At 44.0% G+C, this 26,564-nt stretch overlaps 1 protein-coding gene across 1 annotated transcript; it reads left to right on the forward strand.

Annotated features, from left to right (window-relative positions):
- Positions 1–129: 129 nt before the first annotated feature.
- On the forward strand, positions 130–26,564 carry LOC311054528 (high affinity choline transporter 1-like; the record flags this gene model as incomplete). The annotated part of the gene is made up of 8 exons (XM_084070541.1): positions 130–313; positions 2,409–2,522; positions 4,773–4,928; positions 5,742–5,890; positions 8,104–8,238; positions 10,754–10,907; positions 12,549–12,766; positions 26,004–26,564. 8 exons carry the CDS (start codon positions 130–132, stop codon positions 26,562–26,564), a joined length of 1,671 nt encoding a protein of 556 aa, XP_083926667.1.

The following is a 26,564-nucleotide window of genomic DNA, read 5'->3' on the forward strand; positions in this document are numbered from 1 at the left end:
TCATTAGACTCACCCGATGGCAGCGGCAGCCCAAGAGCAGTTAGGTATTCAATATATCGCTCAAGAACATTTCAATATGTTAACTGTTACACATCCTGTCTGCTTGCATTTGTTTGTTACAGTTTCACAATGGCTCTAAACATAGCTGGGTTGGTAGCAGTGTTGGTCTTCTATGCCTTGATCCTGGCGATGGGGATCTGGGCTTCTAGGAAATCCGTGAGGGAGGAGAAGAAATGTGTGGGATCTAAAAGTGAAGTCACCCTGATAGGAGGACGCAACATCAACATTTATATTGGCATCTTCACAATGACAGGTGAGAAAATACAATTTGTGCACAATAATTTTTCACAATTGTTCAAGATTTCCTAATGTTTCAAAAACAGCAGATCTACAAGCCCCAAAACATCTGAAGAAAAGTAATTATCTGAAAAACATGCATTGATAAAGCCTTCCAAGAAAATGGTTTCACGAAGACTGGTGGCGTCATCTTTACATCAGTACAGCTGGGTCTATGTATTCAGTAAGTCATTGCTCGCCACCAGACTTTGTCAGTTTGTGAAACAATTTTCTGGATTCCCATTGTCAGCTTTAGGTAGAGCAATAATACGAGAGCAGAAACCTTGGCCCCCATTTATCAAATTGGTGTAGACCAAAAAACGGGTGTTAAAATCAAGCGATATGGAAACAATCTAACATAGTCTATTTGCAATGTTATAAGTTAGTTGTTTAATCATTCACCCATTTAAACATGTGCTTTAACAGTCCTTCAGATAAGATTGGCTCAGTCCTAGGCTATACGAGCCTGAGATTGGCTCAGTCCTAGGCTATACGTGCGCTTATGCGAGAGCATTTTCGGGAGTCGGGAAAGGCGCAGCTGTAAATATTTTAAAACGTATATACAGAAGCTAAGTCCTCTGGAGTTGTGTGTAACTTGGGTTAAGGATTAAAACCTGAAGCTCCAAACCTGTGCCCAGCGCAGGTGATCTTCAGGCTGTGGATTTATTTGGGCCACGGGAGATCGGAGATATTACCATCCCAGCACCAATCTGGGAACCCATGGTAAAAAAAGTAAAAACAGCGCCACCTGCTGTTTTTTTTACCTTTGATTTGACTCTGGGAGGAGTGATTATGTAGAACTATGCCCACTGGAAACCGGGGTTTTGGTCTGCCCTCAACCCTCCACTTCCGGTGGTGCGCCTATGTTTTATTCCCACTAACAATATTTCTCCACGGAACACTAACACCATTTCTCCCACAGAACATGGATCATTTTGGTTATAAGCACACTTGTTTCTATGACGAAAGAGCAAGTTAAAATGTTACTAACTTTCTGTGGTTTTGTCGGCTTCGAGGACGCTATTGTTAAATGAGTTTCGGTTTGTTTCCAGTGGGAAGTGAGCGCACAGATGTAAATCCCACCCACTACATTTGATTGGTTAAAGTGCGGCCTGGTTCCTGATCTGAAGGCCCGCCACTTGTAGCCAATGTGCATAGGTTCTCAACGCGACTCCCGACAGATTCAAGCGCAGCCCTACACACCAGCCTTCATCCATTAATGTTTATGCATTCACACATTAATCACTCCACAAACGTTCAGATTATGACTGCCTTGCCGGGCTATCTCTCATTAATGTGGTTTAACGGCAGCCTGTGACTCACAAGGAATACATGATTGCTTTATTTTAGTGTAATTGAAATGGGTTATGGGTAATGGGTTAAATTAATATACAAACGTATTGCATTCATGACGATGGGATTGGTGTCATTCATGTAGGCTGCTAGCCTACTTGACAAAGATTGTACCGTTTTCAGATTTATCAGAGCTCAGACCAAATGTACGGTTGGATTGGCTGTATAGGATTGCTTGATAAATCCCACATGGATGTGAGCGTAAACTCATTCCTGGGCTCGAATTTAAGCTGGTTTCTACGTTCCATTGATAAATGAGGGCTCTTGTATATCCATTTCATTTTTTTATTAAAATAAAATGTATTCCCTGTTGCACATTGTCTTACGACAGCGTTGTACAAAAGTACTGAAAAGATGCAATGCGTTGTGAGCTTGTAGATTTGCTACTTTGAAAATGCATGAAACATTTTGCCTATAGTGACATGCCCAAAATAGGGACTCCAGGTTGAAAGTGGTTAAGTCTTCCATGTGGGCTTTCTGCAGTAAATATTTAACCAATGAAAAGTATTAAGAGCTTGTGGCTCTTAATACTACAATACTACATTGGAGACACAAGTTAGGTTTTTTTTTCATTTATTGAAAAGTAACGGTTTTGGACATAGAGTACAAGGTTTGTTCCTGACAGCAAACATTTTTGTTGTGTGCAAGTGTCAATCTAAGTGTGTGTGTGTGTTCATGTGTATGTGTAACTGTGTAAAATGCCTTGTCTTCATCATCAGCCACCTGGGTTGGAGGAGCCTCCATCATGGGTACTGCTGAGGCTGTCTACACTCCCTCTCGTGGCATCATCTGGGCCCTAGGGCCCCCTTCATGTGTGATGACCTTCCTCATCGGTAAAAAGCAGCATGTATATTCTCTCAATTTTCAACTGTAATCCATTGTAGTCCGGGAAGAGCTGAGATTCAAGCCTGTGATGTAACAGACTTGGAAATCACGTTCAAAATATATGTGTTCATTTTTTCGCCAACACAGTAGCCACGGCGGACGCGGAGAATTTACGGGTGGCGTAGGGCACCTCTCATTGCTCACAACACAGTTTCCACGTCGCAACATAATTAATTCTACTCACCACATTTCGGACAAAACGGAAGGGGAAACAGCTTCGTACCGTTTACCGTGCGCACCACCGAGGCAAAACAACACGCCGCCGCCATTGGGATGCCAGGTTGGCATGCCAGGTTCTCTAAAAACAAGCGCCAGAAACAAGCAACCACCTTCATGAAAAAAAAAAAACACCGAAGGGGTCCGTCATCTTCCACGGGGGTCCCCGCGCCTCCCAACACTCCACAGGGGGTCCGTGGACCAGCAGGGGGTCCGCGGAACCCCAGCAACATAAAAAATCACACCCTGTGTGAAGGTAGCGGCGCCTTTGATACATTTTGTCATCGATATGTGTTTATAATGTGTTTATAGACATGTGTCACGTGAAGCTTGACCAATCACTTTGTTGACGGGTCTGACCAATCAGAACGTTGACGGGTCTGATCAATCAGAACGTTGAGGGGTCTGACCAATCAGAACGTTGACGGGTCTGACCAATCAGAACGTTGACGGGTCTGACCAATCAGAACGTTGACGGGTCTGACCAATCAGAACGTTGACGGTGAACACGGACAAAGTCAGGTATAGAGCAGGATCCGAGCGGCTAGCGCCGCTAAAAACTTACCTAGAAGGAGACTTTAGCCAAATGAATAATAAAATGAAATTACTAAATATTTCTAGATATTACTCATTGTTTATTTAGTCATTGTTTATATAGACATCTAATTCTATATTCATGACATCATAGTGATGTCATGAATAGTCCCCTTGCCTGACAAATCAGAACCTTGACGGGCCTGACCAATCAGAACCTTGACGGGCCTGACCAATCAGAACCTTGACGGGCCTGACCAATCAGAACGTTGACGGACCTGACCAATCAGACGAGGTGATCGCCGTGAGGACAGCGATCATGGTTAATATTCCATGATTGTTTAAAGCTGGCACTGGGGTGACACTGGGGATCACACTATTACTCTGGCAGTAGAGAATTTATTTAATTGATTGATTGAATATGTTATTGGGCAAACAGCACAATTACATTTATAATACTTTGTCTAAAAGGTCCATCCAAAAAAGTGCTTGCGGACTTGTTTCCATTGGGTATTCAATTCATAGACATATATAGTAGCAACCAAACAGTTCAAATATCACATAAATACTGAAAAAAATATGTGTACAAACAAAACAAAAATGCAAAAAAATAAATAACATATGTACAAAAAAAGGGGGGGGGTCGTCTGTCGAGCGGCAAAATGGCATCACGTCCTCTTTTGGCCTCCAGAAAGGTGAGTCTTTAAGGTTGTTTTAAATGAGCCAGCGAACCGCATTTTTTGAGGGATGGGCTTAGACTATTCCATTATACTAGTTAAAATGGGAATTGGGTACAAAGTAGTTTTTTTTTGTTTTTAGGGTATACAATTTGCTGTATTTGGATATGAGTTTGTACAATGTACTGATATAGTACATTAATAATCCATAATGACGTGATGGTTGTCACAAAATCACAAGAAACATGTGGACATGTCTCGTGGGCCCACTGTTTGAGAAGTGTCTGCCCAACCCCCATGGACCATCTTGTATGAGGTTGCTGTCCTAGAAACTTTCATTACCTTCAAAGCCACTTTGTCCTGTGTGAGAGTTTGAATCCCCAAAATAATCATATTGGAACTGGGGGACCCCCCATCCTGACAAGCACTTGAAATTGTAGGAGTTGAGTCATTCAATTTAGTTTGACTCGGTTCCACAGATAAATATTGTGAAAATAGCAGCTCTACAAGCTCACAGCTTGTAAATCTGCTATTTTCAAAATCGGCTATTTTCAAACTTATATTATTTGATAATTTGGCCAATGTTTGACCAGTTCATATAGTATAGTTTGTTGGTTACTTTTGATGCTTTTTATTTTCTTTTCAATTAAATTGTCACTTCACTGTCTTCTGTGGACCCCCCCTCCCCCACAAAAAAAAAAAAAATCAGGTGGGGCCCACAGGTTGAGAACCACTGGTCTAATCCATCACCTTCATGTTGTGTCCCAACAGGAGGCTTGTTCTTTGCTGAACAAATGAGGTCTAAGTGCTTCGTGACGATGATGGATCCATTTCAGCATCGCTATGGCAACGCAATCACCACAGCCCTTCTGCTTCCCAGTCTGCTCGGTGACATTCTGTGGGTGGCCGCCACCCTGGGTGCCTTGGGTCAGTCATAGCCTCGTTCCCAGTCTTTTATCATCTCTGAGGAGAAAAGCCTGGTCAGGACCTAATGCAGAGAGTGTCTATAGAGCGGGACCATCGTATGTACTTCCCCCGGAAACAATCTTTTTCGACCAATCACAACACTCGTTTCCTTCACGGAAAATGTAAACAAGCCTTGGCATAATTTCCTTGGGTTCTACTTCCACCAAATTCCGGTACTTCTGTAGACACTCAACCGACTAGGTCTTGCCCATCGTGGGTCAGTCATACTTTATATCACTGTTATTCAATGTCGGGTCCATGGACCACCTGCGCCAAATGGACCCTTACAGGTATGTAACTCTGAGAGTGTACAAATGGTACAGTACATGGGATGCAGGCCTTACTGTGTAAGTTCATTGCAACATCAATGCTATTTAACTCTTTTTAGCTGTTGGCTCTGTTCACTATTACTTATCAGTCAGTACATACTACCTAGGGCTACCTAGGGCTACCTACCTAGGTTTCAGGAGCAGAAACAAAAAAGACACAGAAACAAAAGGATATTTTATAGGAGCAGAAACCAAAATGGAAAGGTCATCATCTTTAATTGTTAGAAATTAGACATCTCCATTACTGGTTAAATGATGTTTTCTTTCCTACAATATTTAACCACTACAAAAGTGCACTCCGTGGAAGGCATGTGAGTGTTGTATATCTGCTATCTTCGCTGAAAGTTTGCCTATTGTCATGGTTCGTTCACCTACACTATGCGCAGAGTTGGGACACTAGAGTTCAATTTTCTTATAGACACGTGTGTATTGTATGTTTTTACAGGTGGGACAGTCAGTGTGATTCTTGATCTTCATTCGTCCTACGCCATCCTCCTGTCTGCAGGTGTTGCTATCACCTACACAATGCTGGGAGGCCTTTACTCAGTGGCCTACACCGATGTCATCCAGCTGTTGATCATCTTCATCAGTCTGGTGAGAGCAGACAAAATAATAATAATATATATAGTTGCAAGCAGTGATAAACGGGGCCAAGGAATGCAGAGAGAAAAAAATAAACAACTAGGACAAACTATAAGTAATATGCACAATAAGACATAGAAACATTGAAGACTGAACTTGAGAGAAAGAAGGCCATGCAATTAACAATTGAGCATTTTAAATAGCTGACCCTAACCTACAGGCATGCAAATATAACCTGACTGCCAGATGGAAGAAGCTTGCATCACATTTGTTTCACAGGCTACTTCCATCTGGGACCTCGGTAGCACAATCAATGAAGGAGCAGTCCCTTTTTTTTTTTCAAGCTACTTGGCAGGTGATTGGATGATCCCGCCCCTTGCAGCTGCTGATTGGTTCGAACACGCAGTGGTGCGGGCAGCTCTACTGTCTGAGCGAATCCAGATGGAGGCTGTATTGTGAAGTCAATACAGCCAGAGTCAGGTTAATGCTAGCCTCGATCTCCAGGCTTTTATTGTTTAGTTTTGCTAAAAAATGAAAGCCTGGACCAACCATAGCCTGTCCTGGGTATAAGGAAGTGGGATTTCCCCAACCAACCAGAGTGCAGTGTGCTTCACCCACCTCCACCCATCTCCACCCATCCCGACCATGGACCATCTTGTATGAGGTTGCTGTCCTAGAAACTTACATTACCTTCAAAGCCACTTCGTCCTGTGTGAGAGTTTGAAAAACTGCTAAAAAATCCTGGGTTTAAGTTTTTCAAACCTGCTCAAAGTGGCAAAATGTGAGCTTACTGGTCAAAGTGATAGATATTGTGTTTCCTCATGAGTCAAGACAAATGTGTAAGCAATGTTTTAAAAAAAAGTCTTCATGTATGTGTTAGGGGCATATGGATAATCTTCATAAAACTGCAATATTCATTGGCTCATAAAAGCTTAATCTTTTCACTTAAAAATCCACCCCCGATTTTTTTGTCGGCATAAGTTCAAAGTACATGTGTAGAACTTTTTGTTTACTTTGCTCAAAAATCCCGGGAGGAGATAGATTTTAGCTGTTCATATAATTTCATAATATGTCATATAATTCAAAATGGTGGGAGATATAAAGGTCAGAGGTCAAAAGTTAGACCGTGAAAGTTGTTTGGCAAGAGGAGACGCATGTGTGTATCAACGTTTCATGGCTGTAGATCAAACAGGGCATGAGTTATACCTGTTCAAAGTTGATTGATTGCTATAGCGCCACCCTTTGGCCAATAGTTGTGAGTTTAATTTCTTGACCGTTTTACATGACCCTCTACCATTACACAGAGTTTCATAAAAAGCGACTGCACGGTTAAGCCAGAACTGTGAAAAATGGCAGAAGAAGAAGAAGAAGACAAAAGTGTAGAGATGCAATAAGGGTCTAAAGGCCCTACGGTCTTGGCCCCTTAAAAAGGTTAAATTGCTATTTTCTGATAGTGATCATTGCTACAGAGCGTTTGTTCGGTCACAGGGGTCTCTCCAGCTCTTTAGTAAGCAGAACATAGTACATTTTCAGGTAGGTGACAACATTTAAGCCAATCAGGAGAGAGCACTGAACATGCATTTTCTGTTTAATAAAGAGCTGGATAGACATGGGAGACTCCTTTTACTGAACAAACACTCTATAACAATGAGTACTATCACAATATAGAGCTATTTAAGACTTATTTTAACCAAAGTAAATCACTTTTACTTTAAAGATAACATGAAATGCCTTCTTGAGAGTAGTTATTTTCAATGTATAGGCCTACCCTATTTCCTTGTGAAAATAGCTGATCTACAAGCTCACAACTTTTTGGATAGCAACGCTTTGTGAGCTTGTAGATCGACTACTTTCACTAGTTTCGGTTCCGAGGAGACATACAATTTATGTATTGGTAAATGGTTTGTGAACCGATCTTAGTGTTAGTGAAACAGGGGTTTGGTTCATGACAGAAGGCAAGAGTTTATGATCTTCAACAGACACCATCAGGCTAGACAAAGCTATAGCTCAATTGGCAGTGTGGCAGCCTGTGAGTCCTCAGGTCAAGGGTTCGATTCCTATCTATGAACATGGGTTGAGGTGTCCATGAGTGAGGTTCTTAACCCTGGATTCCCTGCGTGCTAGCCACAATCCCTCCATCCCCGATAGCATAGTTCACTAGTGGTGAACATAATTATATTTTTGTTTAACTATTTCCTTGTTCTGTTTTATCTTGCCTTTCCCAGTGGCTGTGTGTTCCCTTTGTAATTCTCCACCCATCATCATCTAATGTGACACTCACACCTTTACACTCACCGCCCTGGATGGGGGAGCTCAAGACGGAGGATGTTGGAAAATGGATCGATGAATTCCTCTTATTGGTTAGTTGTTGTTTTCCCCAAAATCCTATCTATCTATCTATCTATCTATCTATATCTATATTATTATATATACATTTCTAAACCCAAAACCCCCAAAAAAACCTGCCACTGTGTGGGACTAAACACAAAAACAACATATCAATGTCACTAACAAGACACGCCACAACGTGCAGAATTACTACGCGCAGTCTGTAGGCCACTTCATACTGCTCAGCACACATCTGCCCCCTCGCAGCATAATTAATTGCGGCCAACACAAACTCACAACATTACAGTCGGCCATGTTGTTCCTTAGCGTCATCGCCGACCACCGCCCAACGAGACCCAAGTGAGGTCAGACAACACACTCCATATTTGGGCATAGCTCCATTGGGAACATCTCCTATTATGGCTTTATATAACCGCCCAACGAGACCCAAGTGAGGTCAGACAACACACTCCATATTTGGGCATAGCTCCATTGGGAACATCTCCTATTATGGCTTTATATATTATAGAGACCAACAAACACAAAGCCCCGCGCAGCGGCTAGGGGGGAGGGGCGCGCAGTGCCCCGACCCTCTAGTTCATGTACAATGTGCACCTGTGTTTACATATCCGCACTGTCAGGCAGAGACCCTCAATGTCCATATTTCATCTTTTTATGTTTTTCATAAATTAACGCCATATGTTATACTTTGTGGTATGACAGTGTTGCACAAAAGTAGCGGCCTACAAGCTGGAAGATCTACAACGTTCACAGAATGTTTGCCTCAGAATAGCTTTAGGGTTTGTTTGGTAACAAGAGTTTGTGACTAACTTCATTGGGTCCATTGGAACACAGGTTATTTTTTCCATTGTCTTAAAAGTAATAGTTACAAGCTACAGCTAAAAGCTTTCAGCCCGACAGCGGTGACGTCCATGTGTGCACTGGTTCAGTTCCTTTGTTTTGCGTCTGATGGTATTACTACTGTATCTCATTGTCTCCGCAGGCCGAAAGGCATGGCGAGAGAGTATGTTTTGCACCCTGTCCGTCCGTTCGTCTGTCCGTCCGTCTGTGGACAGCTAATAACTGGCACCGTTGGCTTGATTGCAGCGAAACTGTGCACACCCACTCCGTGGATGCCAATTCAGAACCTCTGCCCCAAACATGGGCAGAGAGTCACATGGGCCGGTTATAGTGCCACCAGGAGGCCGCTTTTTGCAAAACCAATTTTTTGACAGTGCACCTATATATTTTGTCCAAACGTCACGCGAATCGGTACACAGTATCTCTATAGTCATTAAACGAAACAGGTTTTTCAGATTTTTCATATTCCATCCTGATTGTTTAAAAATGGCTTCCAAAGTTTGCAGGATTGGTCCGTTTTGAACAAAATGCCTCAAATCGTGAACACAGCATGCAATCTGTGAAGTTTTGCACGCACATTCTCACTGGGCAGAGGAAGAAATGCCACTTGAAAACTTTCAAATCAGCCTCATGGTGGCGCTATAACCCTAGAGTCACTCCCTAGAGACCAAGGAAAAGCCTTTGCCCTGCATTTTTCACATCTGCCTTTTAAAGCGCCACCAGGAGGCCGACTTATATAAAACATTTTTTTTGCTATTACTCCTTCAGATTTTATCCAAATTTCACACAAATCGGTAGACATGATCTCTATAGTCATGTGATCATGACGGATCTGTTATATTTCTCATATTCTATACTGATTGGCTACGATTGACATCTAAAGTTTGCAGGAGTGGCCCGTTTTGAACAAAATGTTGCAAATCATGAACGCAGCGTCCGATTGCGGTGAAACTTTGCATGTACATTTGCACTACGTTGAGGCCACATATGCCACCCTTTTAGCATTGCCCTATTATAGCGCCACCAGGAGGTTGCTCCTACAAATCTTGTCCAAACATCACACATATCAGTACAAATGATCTCTTTAGTTAAGTGATCAAGACGGATCCGTCCCATCCGCCTGATTATTCACATTCCAGACTGACTGGTGAATTCCGAACATTGCTGGCCCACACTAACCTACCTACCTGAGACCTGTGCACCGAGGAGCACTTTTTCTAGTTTTATTTTATTTGGCTTGACCCCAATGTCTGGTGTATTAACTCAGCTGTGTGGAACCTCATGCTGGCACATTCTGGCAGAAAAGATCAACCTAGTGAGTAAGCGGTGCCTACTCTGTTTGATGAGTGTATGCTGGTATTCAGGCGGTACTACTCTGTTTGATGTGTGGGCACTGGTATTCAGGCGGTAGTACTCTATTTGATGGGTGGGCGCTGGTATTCAGGCGGTAGTACTCTATTTGATGTGTGGGCGCTGGTATTCAAGTGGCATTACTCTATTTGATGTGTTGCGGCTGGTATTCTGACTCTACTACTTTATTTGATGTGTATGTGCTACTACTCTATTGACTAATATTTTGATCTCACAAGTATAGTAATACAAGTGTGTGTGTGTGTGTGTGTGTGTGTGTGTGTGTGTGTGTGTGTGTGTGTGTGTGTGTGTGTGTGTGTGTGCGTGTGTGTGCAGTCCCTGGGAGGACTGGGCACCCAGGCATTCTATCAGAGGGTCCTTTCTGCTGCATCACCTGCTCAGGCCCGAATCACGTGTTTTGCCTCAATGATCATCTACTTCATCACGTTGATTCCCTCATTCATCATAGGAGCAGTGGCTGTTTCTGCAGGTACTTTACAAACATTGCACACACCGTTAAAGCTGCAATCCGTAACTTTTGTTCTACCCAGGATTCGACTGCATGAGACCAAATTTCTACCGCTGAGCAAAGACAGATCGCTTGCTTGGCTAGGGGAGAATATTGCCCTTATGAGCTTCAGGCAATACCACCTAGCCTGGGATCCAGACTGATTCGGTGGATTTGTTTTTTCTCACTTCGCTTTTCTGGCCATGGTCCTATTTGACTCATATTTCCAAACGTCACCAATTACATAGGCATGTCAGGAAGTGATCTGAATTTTACGTTGGAAGCCACTGGTTCCCCCCACAGACCAACCAGAATTCGCTGCGCCTGGGTGCCGCAGGCAAAATAAATCACATTTGCCGCAGGGTGCCGCAGGCAAAATAAATCACATTTGATGTGGCCACTAGTCACCATAAGGTGTAGCCAAAATACCAAAGAGAAAATCACACACAATGGCCCAGATTCACTAAGCTGGTCGTAAATAAGGTGTAAATAAAGTTACTAAAGGAGGGTGTATTTTCTGTAAGCTAAAACTGACATGCAATTCACAAGGGTGCAGTACGTTAGTCCGACAGCGCATTCCTCCGACAGCGCAGCGCTCCGACGTTTCCAATACTAAACCCGAACCTGAAAATCTTCAAATAAAATGTGGAATATTGCAGATCGGCTATTTTCAAGATTTACAGTTCTCATATGGCCTAGTGCCCTATTGGTGCTTCTTTTGGGCTTATTTTCATAGATCTGGTTGTTTATTTCTCTCAAAATCTGGCAACACTGGTGCTGGAGAAGAGCAACGTTTCCGTCTCTGTATCTAAAAATACAGATGTCGCATCGCCTTTACAGACAACTAGTACATCTGTTCTGTCTGGAAGCTAGTCCCTCTACTGCATGATGGATCAGCTGAACGTAATGATCTCATGTGTAATGAGACTAAAGAAGTTCACAACGTTTAACCCCACCACTAAATAATAGACTAATAAAGCCTTTTCTACTGAACATTGCTCACCTTTACAGTGGTTTCCTCATCAGATGGTAAGAAGATGTATTAGGCTATTGTGTGTGGCGTTCATGTGATTAATATACAGTAGCCTACAGTATTATAAATTAATAGCACGGCCTTAAGGCAGGATAGTCTATTTTCATCATTAAGTGAAACTTTGTCTGAGTTGGCCGACACTGGCAAACACACTGAGGGACCTAATAATTCAGCTCTAAATGCAAATGATAGCCTATCATTTACATTTAGAGCTGAATTATTAGGTCCCTCAGTTGTTGTCAGGGTCCCTCAGTTGTTGACTAGAAAATAGGAATCTGCATCATGTCAAGAATAAATCATTCTAATGACATACGCAAGCATTGATCCCTGGTAAGTCAGCCTCGGAGCTGACTTGAGAAAGAGCGGAGCCTCCTCTAAAATCACAGACAATAAAACATGGACGTAAATTGCTTTGTGAATCCGGCCCAATGACTTTAAAGATTGATTCTGTTCCTAATTGTTGCCATCTCGCTGATCAATGATGAAATATTTGTCATTGGGCTGCCCTCTGCTGGTCAACAGACTATAAGACAAAAAACATGTTCAAGTTCATCTTCTCATCACTTTGGATGTCCGGTTCCCCCTTTCAGACTGGAACCAGACAGAGTATGGTCTTCCAACTCCGTTTGAGCAAGGGGAGGCAGGGAATGTGCTTCCACTGGTCCTGCTCAACCTCGCCCCATCCTGGGTGTCTGCGTTGGGCATTGGAGCATTGACTGCAGCCGTCATGTCCTCCGTAGACTCTGCCATGCTTTCTTCTGCATCCATGTTCACTCAGAATATCTACAAAGGCTACCTCAGGAAACAGGTTGGAAACTTTGCTTTGTACTATAATTATGTAACTATGTGTCTCTGCATGTGTGTGTCTGCTTGTGTTCATGTGTCTTCATGTATATAGCAGTGGCTATACTGTATCACTTTGCATCCTGCCAAGAAATGCTAAACCGTTGTTGTGATAAGCACAGAGGACCTGTAGGCTTTCAGTTACGCAAAAGAGGTTTTGGTGTGATAGCAGCTCTTTTAAAGCTGCAATCCAAACTTTTTTGTGAATAAAACGTTATTTTGACAATGTTTTATGATAGAGTATGTTAATACAATATAACTAACACAATTGCAGTGGTTGGATTAGCACTTCTATTGAGACATTGTGGTTGGGGAGGACCACTACTGTTTCACAAGATGAAATTCTGAGGGAAATGTCTCGCCCTCCCAAATTAGCTGTCCGTTATTATCTCAACAGTAGAAATTTCAGCACTCACAGGGGGAACAAACCAAATCCCGGGTACTACATGGTACAACTTACCATCCTAAATTATGTTCCTGTATCAAATTTAACCATGTTAGATGGATATGTATATGACGTATATATATATCCTTTCAAATCCAACACTTGCCTGCCAAAGGCGTACAGTATGTATACGTCCTTTCAAAAATAAATATATATTTTTTAATTATAAAAAATAATATTGATAGAAGCAGAAATGATGAGGTCACAAAAAAAGTCAGTCCATCAACTCCCATGTCATGAGATGTAGAAAAACACATTTCTTCTCCCAGACTGCGTTTTTTGGAGAAAATAAGCCATATTCAACTGCCGATTATACAGAATGGACTATTTCGGTGTATATATAGCCTATATATGAATATATTTTTATTTTTATTTATTTTTTCTGGTGGATAGACGAGAATTATAATATTATTATGTTAATAAAAATATAATTGAGGACTCTTATAAATGCTGAACCAACAGTGAGTGAGGTACTTGAGTATAGCAACTATACAAACAATAAACTAAATGGAGGAAAAGAACAGTGGATGCCCTGGCTGCTGACCACGGTCCCGAGTGTCACCAGTTCAGCCTAAAATGTACAGAAACACCAATTAATCACTGAGCACCCACCATCATTACACAATAAATATAATATACTGGCAAGCCCAGTATATCATCCCCCAGTGGTTGAGCGCCGCCACAAATTCTGTTGTGACTAGCACCTTGTGGTATTGACGTCGGTTGGGAATGTCCCGGGACGTTACCACCTCTGAAACGGTCTCATGTGCAGCCTCCCAATTCGTAATAACGAAATGGCCGAGGCCATGAGACCTGCCATCCTCATGCAGGTTTTGAGTGTGACCGTGTGGCCCACGGTAGTCAACATTTTGAAAACCTTTAGATTCTGACTGAGGGCTCTTAGGTCTAGTATCGGACACAGCGTCAGAGCCCTAGCTTCTGACGTGAGGAGGCTTCATAATGTAAGACGGCATAATATAAGACATATGGAGGAGGAGGCCTCGCCCGTGTCCTCTCCCCTGTTTGGTGTAGGAGAGACGTCTCTGTGTGGTAGAAAAGCTTACTAGGTTTATACTAACCAGAGAAAAACAACACAAGGGCAGTGTTAGCGTATAGCTAATGCCTGCTAAACCGGTTGCTAACAGCAACTTGTGAAGCATGTCAGTAGTCGCGTGTCAGGTCAGCTAGTATCATGTGATGCTAGGTGGTAGTGTGCGACGAAGAACATAGTATGGGCAACCAATACTATTGTGCTCACTCTGTGTTAGCTTGTAGCTAAAAAGGTAGCGTGCAAACGTGTTGCCAAGAAGTCACTACAGGGAAAAACACGGTGTGAAGCATAATGCTGTCGTGTTTACCCGGTGATAACATGCAGTGTGCAAACGTGTTGCTAACGGGAGCCTTAAGAAATCACCGGTGGCAGCACGCCAGGCCAGCTGGTAGCATATGATGTGCAAACGTCTTTCCAGCGGGAGCTCCCAGGCTCACCGGTGGTAGCGCGCCATGCCAGCTGGTCGCACAAGACGCTAGTCGGTGGTGTGCAGAGCTGTCCAGAGATGAAAACACACAAGAGCGGAACGCTGGTGTGTTTTCTCGGTGTTAGCTCAGGGCTAGGAGGTCACTTCGGGAAAATACATGATGTGAAGCATAGAGTGCTGCCGCATTTTCCCGGTGTTAGCCTGTAGCATGCCACGGTTGTCCAGCGGGAGCTTTTAGGCTCACCGGTGGTACCGTATTTGACCAGCTGGTAGCCCTTGGTGCTAGCTGGTGGCATGCAGAGCTGTCCCTAAGACAAAACAAATTATGAGCGGAAGACGCTGGCGTGTTTGCTCGGTGTTAGCTTGTGGCTGAGAGGCAGTGTGAGCTAGCCGTCAGACGAGAAGAGGAACTAAAGTGGTGATTTGGAATCACCCCCGGACTATATAGGACGTAGGGGGGCAGCTCACTCTCACGATGCCTCGCTGTAGCAGGTCTTGTATGTGGGCCTTGTCCAGTGAGAACTGAGAGGGGGGGGGGGGGGTGGTGGTACCGCTGGCGTACTGGGGCCTCGTCCATCACTGGAATGACGTGGTGGATCAAGTTGGTACAGCCCAACTCCCCATCAAGATAAGAAGGCTGAATGCATCTCGATACTTAGTTATCAATGTTTTGGCCAGGAGGGGGGGGGGGGGGGGCAGGAAGGCGAATCAAAGTCCAGCCAATGGAAATTGTCTGGAAGTGTATCAAGAAATGCTTCTGTGTTCACGCCAGGGGCCCTCTCCCATAGCGAGACCCAAAGCGAAGTACTGGATATAGAACCCGAAATGTGTAAGTATCGAGACGCATTCAGCCTTCTTGATGGGGAGTTGGACATTCTTCTGCTGTTCTGGGTTGTTGCGGGACTGGATCTTGTATACTGTACCCACCTTGTCAAGGCATTCCACCTCTTGGTAGACTGTTGATTCCCACACGTCTTGATTTTTTCTTCGTCCTGGTCCATGGTTTTTCCGATAGACTAGGGTGCTGACTGGAAGAATGGATGTGGCTGTTGGGGGTTTGAGCCGCTCCCTGGCTGTAGCGGTTGCATCCAGATTTGTTTGGGCAGCAACATACACAGTGGCAAGATGATCTTGGTGTTCCTTCAACCAATCATCTGGTGTAGTAGAAGATGGCTCTTCATCGGCTCATCCCAGCAAGTCAAGTCAACAAGCAGCTGGGGCTTCTGGCAAACATCCATTCGTATGGTGAATGACCAGGTTGTGCTGCTGGAGTCGACTCAGGACCATCTCCAACCGCTGCAGGTGTTGACTGAAGATTGTGGAGAAGATGACGATGTCATCCAAGTACAGCATCAGTGACTGGAAACTCTGGTCCCCGACGGTACACTCCATCAGGCGTTGGAAGGTGCCTGGTGCGTTGCAGAGTCCAAATGGCTTTCAGTTCAATTCGAAGAGGTCAAACGAGGTACAGAAAATCGTCTTCACTATGACTTTCTCTGCCATTGGTACTTGATTTTAACCACTAGCCAAGTCGAGAGTCGAGAACCAGTCGAGAACTGGTAAGGGCATCCAACGACTCCTCAAAGCGTGGCAGAGGGTAGGCAGCTTTTCTTATCTTGGCGGTGAGTTGTCTGTATTCGACACGCAGCCGTATATCCCCACACTTCTTCTGGGCCACCACGATGGGGGAGGAGTAGGGGCTGCAGCTCACTCTCACGATGCCTCACTGTAGTAGGTCTTGTATGTGGGCCTTGATCAGTGACAACTGAAAGGGGGGGGGGGGGGGGAGGCGGCGGAACCGCTGGCGTACTGGGGCCTCGTCCATCACTGGAATGTCCTGGTGGATCAAGTTGGTACAGTCCAACTCCCCATCAAGAAGGCTGAATGCGTCTTGATACTTAGTTATCAATGTCTTGGCCGCCTGTACATCTTCAGGGGGCAGGTCAGGCCACTTCAGTTCGTTCAGACCAGGGAGAGAGAGGAGGCGGGGGACGGGGCTATGCTGACATGGACTGAATGAATACGACCTGCCTGTCAGGGTCCTCAAGCTGCTCCTCCACGTGTACTGACCGGGAGGGGGAATGTAGATCGGCCAGATGTAGAGACCCCAGCACTGTTTTTGGTTTCAGCCACTGGTCTTCCTCGCCAACATTTACAATGGGGATATTGACAGTCCCCCTAGAAATAGCAGTTTTTCGATGCTTGGAAACTGGGTTAGGAGGGTCTTTTACCACCAGAATACCCATCTGTGGGAGGACTGTGCCCAGGACTTCAACATCCAACTCCACATATCCCAAATATGGGATGTCCAATCCATTGGCTGCTGTTAAGTGAAGCCAGTTATAAGATTTCAGCTGTTTGTTAGTTTGGGTCTTAAGATGTTGTTCAAAGAAGGCCTGTGTTATAGTGGAGTCACAAATGGAGGTTCCGTGACCATCCTTTGGCAAGGATGGTTTGACGATTGATTTGACCTCTATGGACCCTTTAAAAAAGATTTAGCCCCCAGGTCCCTCCCAAAAATCCCGGCATTTTTTGCTAGACAGCCAAATTCAAAATGGCGCCCGGCGCCGTCTCTAAAAATTAACTTTTGATCTGGATGACCTAGAATCATGTATGAAGGCACTTTTCCATACAAGTCAACCATGAGGATTCCAAATCTGACACAATTTTAATTGTAAGACCTCGTTTTGACTCCGAAATTCAAGATGGCCGACATCCAGTAGAGTAAAAACTTATACCCAGGGGGCAAAGGGGGGTATGCTGCATTTGCCCTGCCATAAAAGACACATGCACACTCCAAGACTTGCCAAAAACTTAAACTTTAGGGCTATACAAATTAACATAGTGGTATGCATTCAAGTAACATAACAAAAGATAGAGTACTTAGTGACAAATAGAGTAAAGGCGGAGTTGAGGTTGCCTACAAAAGGTTCATTTTGACCTCTATGGTGCTGTCTTGCCTGCTTCTAAAGCCAATGATACTATGGTACAATGCTATTCACTGTCACTGTTGTCATGTGTTGCACTGATCTTGCTGCATCATGTCTCTAGTCCCTGGCAACGGCATCCTAAGTAGCATGGAATTGCCTTCTTTGCACGGGAACAGTTTTTCTGGCAGCCTTTGATACAGCTGCATGATATTGCCTTGTTCATTGACACAGGTCAGGCTGGCTCGGTAGATGCAAGGGGGACTGCATTGCTAGCACTGAGAGACCATCCATACTCTGTGAAAGAAGGAATATCCGGCTTGGCGATATGTGCACATTTATCTATTATGGTTGCTAGAACAGCTCTTCTCAGGTGGAGGTCAAAGGCATTCTTTGTCGGGGGCAGCAGCTTTAAGAGGGTTGATCTATTATTGAGGAACTTGTACACTCTAAGCTTACTCAGGTCAAAATCGTCCTGGTGGTCCGCTTTGGATGTATATACAGCAATTGTGAGGTCTCGTGCCTTATTGATGGACGTCATCTGAGAGGGAATCATAAGAGTTTTCACCAAACTCCTCAAGTGCAGAGATCCAGACGCATGATGGCCTTGAACCATGCCTTCTTCCCAGTGAAGAAGGGATAGCTGGTGGTACAGTATCTCTGCCACTTAAACTATGGATAAAGGGCAGGGCACGACACTGTGCGAGCCCCAGTGCTGATACCATTTGATGGATAGGAAGGTATGAATTTTGCTCTGTTCTCACCCACAGCTCTGGAAGGCATCTGAGATGGGTTGCTGCATAGTAAAGGCACATGATGATGATGTCTGTGTCATTGGCATGGATGACAACTCTGTCAACTTTGTCATTCTGGACACTGTACAGGGTGTGGAGTATTATTCTTGTATCAGCCTCCTGTTGTGTGGATTCTAGTGCAGGGACATCTTCAATAGACCCCTCCTTGATCACCACACTCCTTGTCTCTTCTTTAAACCCCCCACCCAGGTAAAGATGTGTTGGACCAAGGGCTGACTTAAGTTTCTCATTTTCACACCATTCGTCACAGAGGAAACTCAATAGGTTTGCCTTGTTAGCTGACACAGCAAAAAACTCCTGAGGATCTGGAGCTGTGTAATGCATACTAACTTCATATTCTTTGGTAGGTTTTGGTCAAGCATATCTGTGTTCTTGCTCAGCTGTCTTAAGACTAGGTCCACTGTACCGGTCAAAACAGAAGTCAATGATCTCTGTGCCAGCAGGCACATCATTCAACAGCAGACGTTGGTATCGTTCAGCGATTGTTCCAAATGCTTCACATTTCAGGAACAACCAATGGCGCATGGCATACGCTGACCAACTGACCAAATGTGTTCATATTACTTAAAAAGCAGACTTTTTGCCATAACAGTCAGCTGTCACTGTAAAAGTCATAGTAAAACTCATTTTCGCGTGGCGTCCATCTTGGAAATATGCAAATGAAAGGTCCAGACACACCCAATCATAAAGATAAGTATTCCATTGAGTTTCTCATGCTCTGAAACCATGAAATAGACACCAAGTTTTTATTTCTAGCCCATCTGGTTCAAAAGTTATTGCCAAAGCTATTTTCTGATAATATTGAGGCGGCCATATTGGATTTCCAGCAGCAAGGTGACCTTGTTGTCCATATAGGTTGTGATCCTACTGGGTCATAGATATTATTTCTGGTGGCCAACCTTTTATGGCAGGGCAAATGCAGCATACCCCCCTTTGCCCCCTGGGTATAAGTTTTTACTCTACTGGATGTCGGCCATCTTGAATTTCGGAGTCAAAACGAGGTCTTACAATTAAAATTGTGTCAGATTTGGAATCCTCATGGTTGACTTGTATGGAAAAGTGCCTTCATACATGATTCTAGGTCATCCAGATCAAAAGTTAATTTTTAGAGACGGCGCCGGGCGCCATTTTGAATTTGGCTGTCTAGCAAAAAATGCCGGGATTTTTGGGAGGGACCTGGGGGCTAAATCTTTTTTAAAGGGTCCATAGAGGTCAAATCAATCGTCAAACCATCCTTGCCAAAGGATGGTCACGGAACCTCCATTTGTGACTCCACTATTACGGTAGTTACCATTGACCCGGTATCAAGCAAGGACGGCACCACCACACCCCTATGATGACCTCAACCACTGGGCAACGTCCAATTAGCATTCACCCTTACCCCCACTCTTTGGCCCTGTCCCCTTGACCTCATCGCATCTGTGAGCCCCACTAGTGTCAACCAGCCAAAATCTTGCAATATGACCTGCTCTGTTCCACCGCATGCATATTGGTTTACCATCTGCTGAAACGTGTATGGCTTCGGCCTATTGCCATTGGGGAAGTCCTGGGGATTTACATAGTTAGGGACAAAGGAAGAGCTCGGGCCTAGGTGTTTAAGAATGGCGTCAAGTTGTTCCTGCTGTTTACGTAAACACTCCTTCAATTCCCCCAACTCATCACTGGGCCTAACATAAAAGGCATTAGTATCAACCTCACCTTGACCAATTCCTGAGGCATGAGAGTCACAAGAATAGGCTCGTGCTCTGTGTGTACTAGTAGGGGGCCCTCGCTTTTCCCATTTGATGGCTGCATTGCGTACCTCGGTAAATGACTGGTTCGGGTGTTGCCGAACCAGGTGAGCGAATTCACGCTGTAATTTAGCATCACATACATTTTCAATGCAAGTGTCATGAATTACCAATTCTGGATGTAAAACACCATGTGGATCCTTGCATTTAAGCAGCTCCATCAAATGTAACAACGCATGAGAACATTCACGTATGGACTCATTGTCCTGTTGTCGGCGTTAAAAGAACTGTCTCTTCAGTGCCACATAATTGATCACAACCAAAATTGTCAAGCAATATGAAAATTGAGTCGGGTTGGCTCTATCTGCTGAAGAGCCAAATTTGACTTCCCTTTTAGCTTCCCCCGTCTAAAAGATGTTTGCTGTACAGACACTGGCCCTCATTTATCAACGTGTTGTAGACCAAATAATTGGTGTACGGCGAGATCACCACAACTTTCGGCATTTATCAATATATCCTGACTTTGAGTTTAGGGTACCGTACGCTCAGATCTCAGGTCAGGTCAAAGGCAGTTGTTGACTTTTAGTAGGGTGGGAAATTGCTGTTTTCACTGCACGAAAGTGCACTTGGTGATCAAAAGCGAGAAATTTGGCACAAATGACCTTCATATGACCCTAATTGATAATCAACCTCTGGCCACGCAGAATTCCTAAGATTTCAAGATGGCCACCACCAGTTTTCAAAATGGCTGCAACTGGGCCAACATTTTGGACTATATCACTTTGCTGGGGCTGTAAATCTTTGATTTCCCTCTTATTTTAATATAAGAGAATATTTTATGGAGCTATTTCTACCAAGTAAGATAAAAAATATATATTTTAGGTTCCAATATGGCGGCATATTTTCCAATATGGCTGCCGATAAATTGCAGAAATGTGCTTATGGTTAATCTTGTAGCACATGTATTTGTATTAATTATCATACACAGAATCCATTTATAGCACATTTTAAAGTGATTTGATAGCTTTTTAATGACCTAGGGCAACAGACTTTTCAATATGTTCACCAATAAATACAAAAATCACACCCTGTGTGAAGGTAGCGGCGCCTTTGATACATTTTGTCATCGATATGTGTTTATAATGTGTTTATAGCCATGTGTCACGTGAAGCTTGACCAATCACTTTGTTGACGTGTCTGACCAATCAGAACGTTGACGGTGAACACGGACAAAGTCAGGTATAGAGCAGTGTATAGAGCGGCTAGCGCCGCTAAAAACGTATATATGTATAGGGATATTTTCTCAAACAGGTGCTGACCTCTTTCCGTTGAAGGACAAAACTGTATGGCATCTGCTGAATGCATGAAAGAAGTAAAGACCTGATGACTTTCATCCAATAGCAATGTCATGAACGGGGATCCATCTGAGGTCCTTCGACACCTTTTTCAAGCCAAGTCTTTGTGTCTGGGTAGCTCAGTCGATAGAGCTTTCACCTTCGGATCACATGGTCATGGGTTCGATCCTGGGCATCGCCAACTCAGTGTATGAATAGGTACGGTGAGTGTGGCGCTCCACCTTAGCAATACCAGGGGTCTGTAAGACTCCTGCGTTCTCAGCTGATACTGACAATAAATCTCTCAGATGTAGTTAATACGAACAAGTGCAACTACGACAACAGTATCTGAGCTGCGAATCATGGTGTGTCAGATGCTATCCTCTGCAGCTCTGCCTCAGATACTGACTTAATGACATTGTTGAACAGTTTCACTTGTTCATTAGCTGTGGATTGCCTTTGGAAGGAGGGAAGGACCTCAGATGGAACCCTGTTCATGAAATTGCATCAGCTATTGAATCAAAGTCATCAGGTCTTTGCTTCTTTCATGCATTCAGCGGATGCCATAGAGTTTTGTCCTTCCATGGAAAGGGAAAAAGGTCAGCATGGCAGACATGAAACTTCTCAAAATTAGGTTCAACACCTGTTGCAGTAAATAATAAAAATATGCAAGTCATTGAGGAGTTCGTAGCACTCATGTACGATAGAAGTAGTTCTTACAAGGAAGTGAATGAGGCACGACTGGATTTGTTTGCAAGAAAGCAGCGATCATATGACTGCATTCCACCAACAAGTGCTGCTCTGAAGGAACACTGCAGGAAAGCTGCATTCCAAGCAATATGGGGCCAGTCACTCTTGTGCAGTCCTGTTTTGCCAAGTCCAATCCACTGGGGATGGCACCAGAAGGGCAGAACCTGGCTTCCACACTGGACGGATCTTCCGGCAGTGGCCAAATCATGCCAGGAGCTGACATGATGTGGATGTAGAATGGCATGTTCTGGCCACTGCAAATGCTTTAAGTTTGGACTTATCTGCACACCCCTCTGTGGTTGCAGTTGCTAGTACACTGGCCTGTCACTTGCCCAGACACCATTGTAAATGAGAACGTGTTTATAATGACTTAATAACAAAACAAAAAGTAAGCACTAAGCTTTACCAAGCTAATAAATTACTTTAAAATGTTCCATAAATGGATTCTGTGAATGCTAATTAATACAAATACATGTACTACAAGCTCATGTGGATAAACCATAAGCAGATGCACATTTCTGCAATTTATCGGCAGCCATATTGGAAAACATGCCGCCATATTGGAACATAATGTTATTTTTTATCTTACTTGGTAGACATACCTCCAGAACATATTCTCATATATTAAAATAAGCGATAAAGTGATAAAGTCCAAAACATTGGCCCAGGTGCAGCCATTTTGAAAACTGGTGGTGGCCATCTTGAAATCTTAGGAATTCTGCGTGGCCAGAGGTTGATTATCAATTAGGGTCATATGAAGGTCATCTGTGCCAAATGTTGCGCTTGTATCACAAAGTGCACTATCGTATCAATTACCCGCCCTACTATTTGCCTACACCCGTTTGTTCCATCCTAGACCATCGGAACAGTATTGTTTGACTGTCTGACAGGCATCTGGACACACAAGCTCACAACGCATCAATGTGACGCGTTGTGAGCTAGTAGATCTGCTATTTTCAAAATATACGAGCGCTTATGCGAGAGCATTTTCAGGAGTTTAGAGTCTGTCATTCATGTAAGCTATACTAGCCTACTTCATTGATAAAGATTGTACCATTACGCAGTTGGGCTTGCAAGTAGGTGTGTGTGTGTGTGTGTGTGTGTGTGTGTGTGTGTGTGTGTGTGTGTGTGTGTGTGTGTGTGTGTGTGTGTGTGTGTGTGTGTGTGTGTGTGTGTGTGTGACTTGACAGCGAGGCGAGCCGGCAAAACTCTTTCTTATTGGCTTTCCTTGCATTGTTTGGTCGTATTCTGGTTCTTTGTGTCGTAAAATCGGGGCGTTTCGGGTATATTTAAGGGCGTGTTATTTAAATAAAGCTCGTTTTCAGCCGTCAGATTTATCAAAGCTCCGACCAAATGTACGCTAGGATTGGCTGTATAGGATCGCTTGATAAAGGTTACTTGGAAATATAGGCAAAAATATAAGCCGTTTTTTACACTCCATTGATAAATGAGGGCCAATGACTTTCGCACCTCCTCCACCCAATCCTCTACAGTCAAACCATCCTGAACCATAACTCCTGAAAAGCGTAGACATTTCCTCTCTCTTGGTGCATAAACATACACCCGCTCTGTTGCTAGATTATGGCTGACACCGTTAGCAGCTACCTGGCTAGCTGGCCCAAGGGCCTCTACATTCGCTGTCTCATTACACCTGTCTTTTAGCCTATTATTCTCTGCCTGTAGCTGCTTAACACGCTCAGTCAAAGCCCTGATATGTTCATCAGATTCTAGCCTGTTTTATTAAAGAAAAACGGGCGACAATGGCCAAAACTCAATCGAAAATCGGCGATTGAAAGTCGTCGTTTTCAAGACATTTTGGCCACTATCTCTGGAACGGAAGGTCCAATCTGCTCAGTTCAAAGCTTGTTGGGTGTTTAACTTTGAGGACATTTTTCAGGTTTTTGGGCCTAAACGTATGGTAATTGTTCGTTAAAAAAAATCCAATAGGTGCCCTTTTGAAATTCCAGCCCCTGCCTCTCCAAATCCTTCTGCACGTCCCTGATGCACACGGATGGTATTGATCTCCTCCTGGACAACCACTGCTCTTTTCCTCCAACCCTAACCTGTTGCTCTACAATCTCAGTGCCTCCAATTAGAAACACAAAAAGCCTCTGCGTCCGCTGCCGACCTACACCAAATGTGACCAGAGGGACACTGACAATACTTTTGGATAAATCAAAGTGACTACGCCACTCTCTTTAAGGGGAGAGACCATGAACAAACTATGTTACTTTACTGTTACTGTTGTGACCAAATTTCCCCACACAAGTTTGACAAGATGGACAGAGGCTTTCGTGTGTACAATCAATTGATAACTTTATTTATTCAAATAGCAGCAGAAGAGAGTCTACGGTACCAACAGTTATTGGGGGGGGGGGCAATAATTACATTTTAAGAAGAATTAAGAAGAATATCACGGCACACTGATAAGATTATAATAACCCACACTGCAAACTGGTTAAGACACGTACGACTTACATTGCACACACACTAATGAAATTGAACACTGTTAAAACACTGCACACTAAAAGTGGGGAAGGGACAAGCACGGTCATCAATGGTAATTGAGGACTCTTATAAAAGCTGAACCAACAGTGGGGCACTTGTGTATAGCAACTACAAACAATAAACTAAATGGAGGAAAAGAACAGTGACTGCCCTGCTGACCACGGTCCTGTGTGTCACCAGTTCAGCCTTAAGCTGAACCGATGTACCCAACAGGTAGGAGCATGGGCTGACCAGGGTCTGGGTCTGGTCTGGCACTGTAAAATACAGAAAATAATATTTAAACATCACAAAAAGGTATGTAGGTTTACTCATAAACCACCATGCTGGGTGAATGCAATAAACTCCATTGTGCACATGAACCTCTGGTTGCTATCAAACACAATGGACATATTTTAACTCCTACCTCAGACTCTGCCAATCTACCTGTGTGTGGTCTCTGGCTCCCACACACGTCCTGCTTCACAACACCAGATATTCTGGAAGTGCAGTAACAGCAATAAGGACTCATAAAACCACTCATAATACAAACAAAGCATGTTTTGTAACATACCTCCGTAGTAAGTAAGCATGCACGGCGCCGGCTACCGGCGAGCAACGCTAAACCAAGACGACAACACGACGAACAAACGTGACTCTGTGGTCTCACAAGATCTACTCTTACCATATAGGCTGTATATTTCATGATTAGGTTTGTATATTGTATGATTGTGCTAAGGTCTGGACATGGTCTGGACATGCCGGTTTCATCAGGTGATGATCACATGACCTGCACCTGTCATTCATATTGATGTGTGTGACTTCTTTTGATCTTGTTCGAATCCCTGGTAGGATATTAAAGTTATGGATTGCAGCTTTATTGAATTGAAGAAATACATTTGGGACCTTATCGGTGAACGAGTATAAACACTTCTGAGACCACAGTTTTAAGCCCTGAGAATTTTGATGAGCTTGAAGCCCGACTTTGACGTATTATGGTGTCACACGCTGAAGATAGCAGATCTACAAGCTCATCCACAACACATTGCTATTTTCTGCATGCCACACCGCATACCATATGACGGGGCATACATTCGGTATTAGGCACAAGAAGGAGATCAGATGGCCAACACTGATTTGCATCGTCATTAAGACACGGTCATAAAGCAAATACTTAGATCTAATATTGCATCGATGTCGTCATTTTGTAATAACAAGTCTTTTCCACTCTCTCTCTAGGCATCAGAGAGGGAGTATGCATGGGTGATCCGCCTAAGTGTGCTGCTAGTGGGCTTGGCTAGCACCGGTCTGGCATTCACTGGGAAAGGAGTCATGGCTTTCTGGCTGATGAGTGCAGACCTGCTGTACTGTGTGATCTTCCCGCAGATCATCTGTGTCGTACATTGTCCCTTCGCTAATGGATACGGTGCGGCCACCGGCTATTTCCTGGGGGCTTTTCTGAGATTTCTGAGCGGGGAGCCTCTACTCCACATCCCCCCTGTCCTGATGTTTCCCGGTTGGAGAGAGGATGAGTTAACAGGGAACATCCACCAGTATTTTCCCTTCAGGTCTTTGATAACGTTGCTAACCTTGCTCATCATTCCCTCAGCCTCCTTGCTGGCACGTCTGGTGTTCACCCGCCACGTGCTGCCTCCTTCCTGGGACGTCCTTGGTGTCTTGAGGGAGGCTGGGAAGGCTGTAAAGGGTGTAAATGGAGCGGGGAGAGCAGAAGTAATCTTACCTGCTGCTACTGAGACTACTGAGAATTTGCTGGCTACCTCCTCCACCTCCAGCTGCTAG

Source organism: Gymnoscopelus microlampas (genome assembly GCF_963454915.1).
Source record: "Gymnoscopelus microlampas genome assembly, chromosome: 11".
In the NCBI taxonomy this organism is placed as follows: Eukaryota; Metazoa; Chordata; class Actinopteri; order Myctophiformes; family Myctophidae; genus Gymnoscopelus; species Gymnoscopelus microlampas.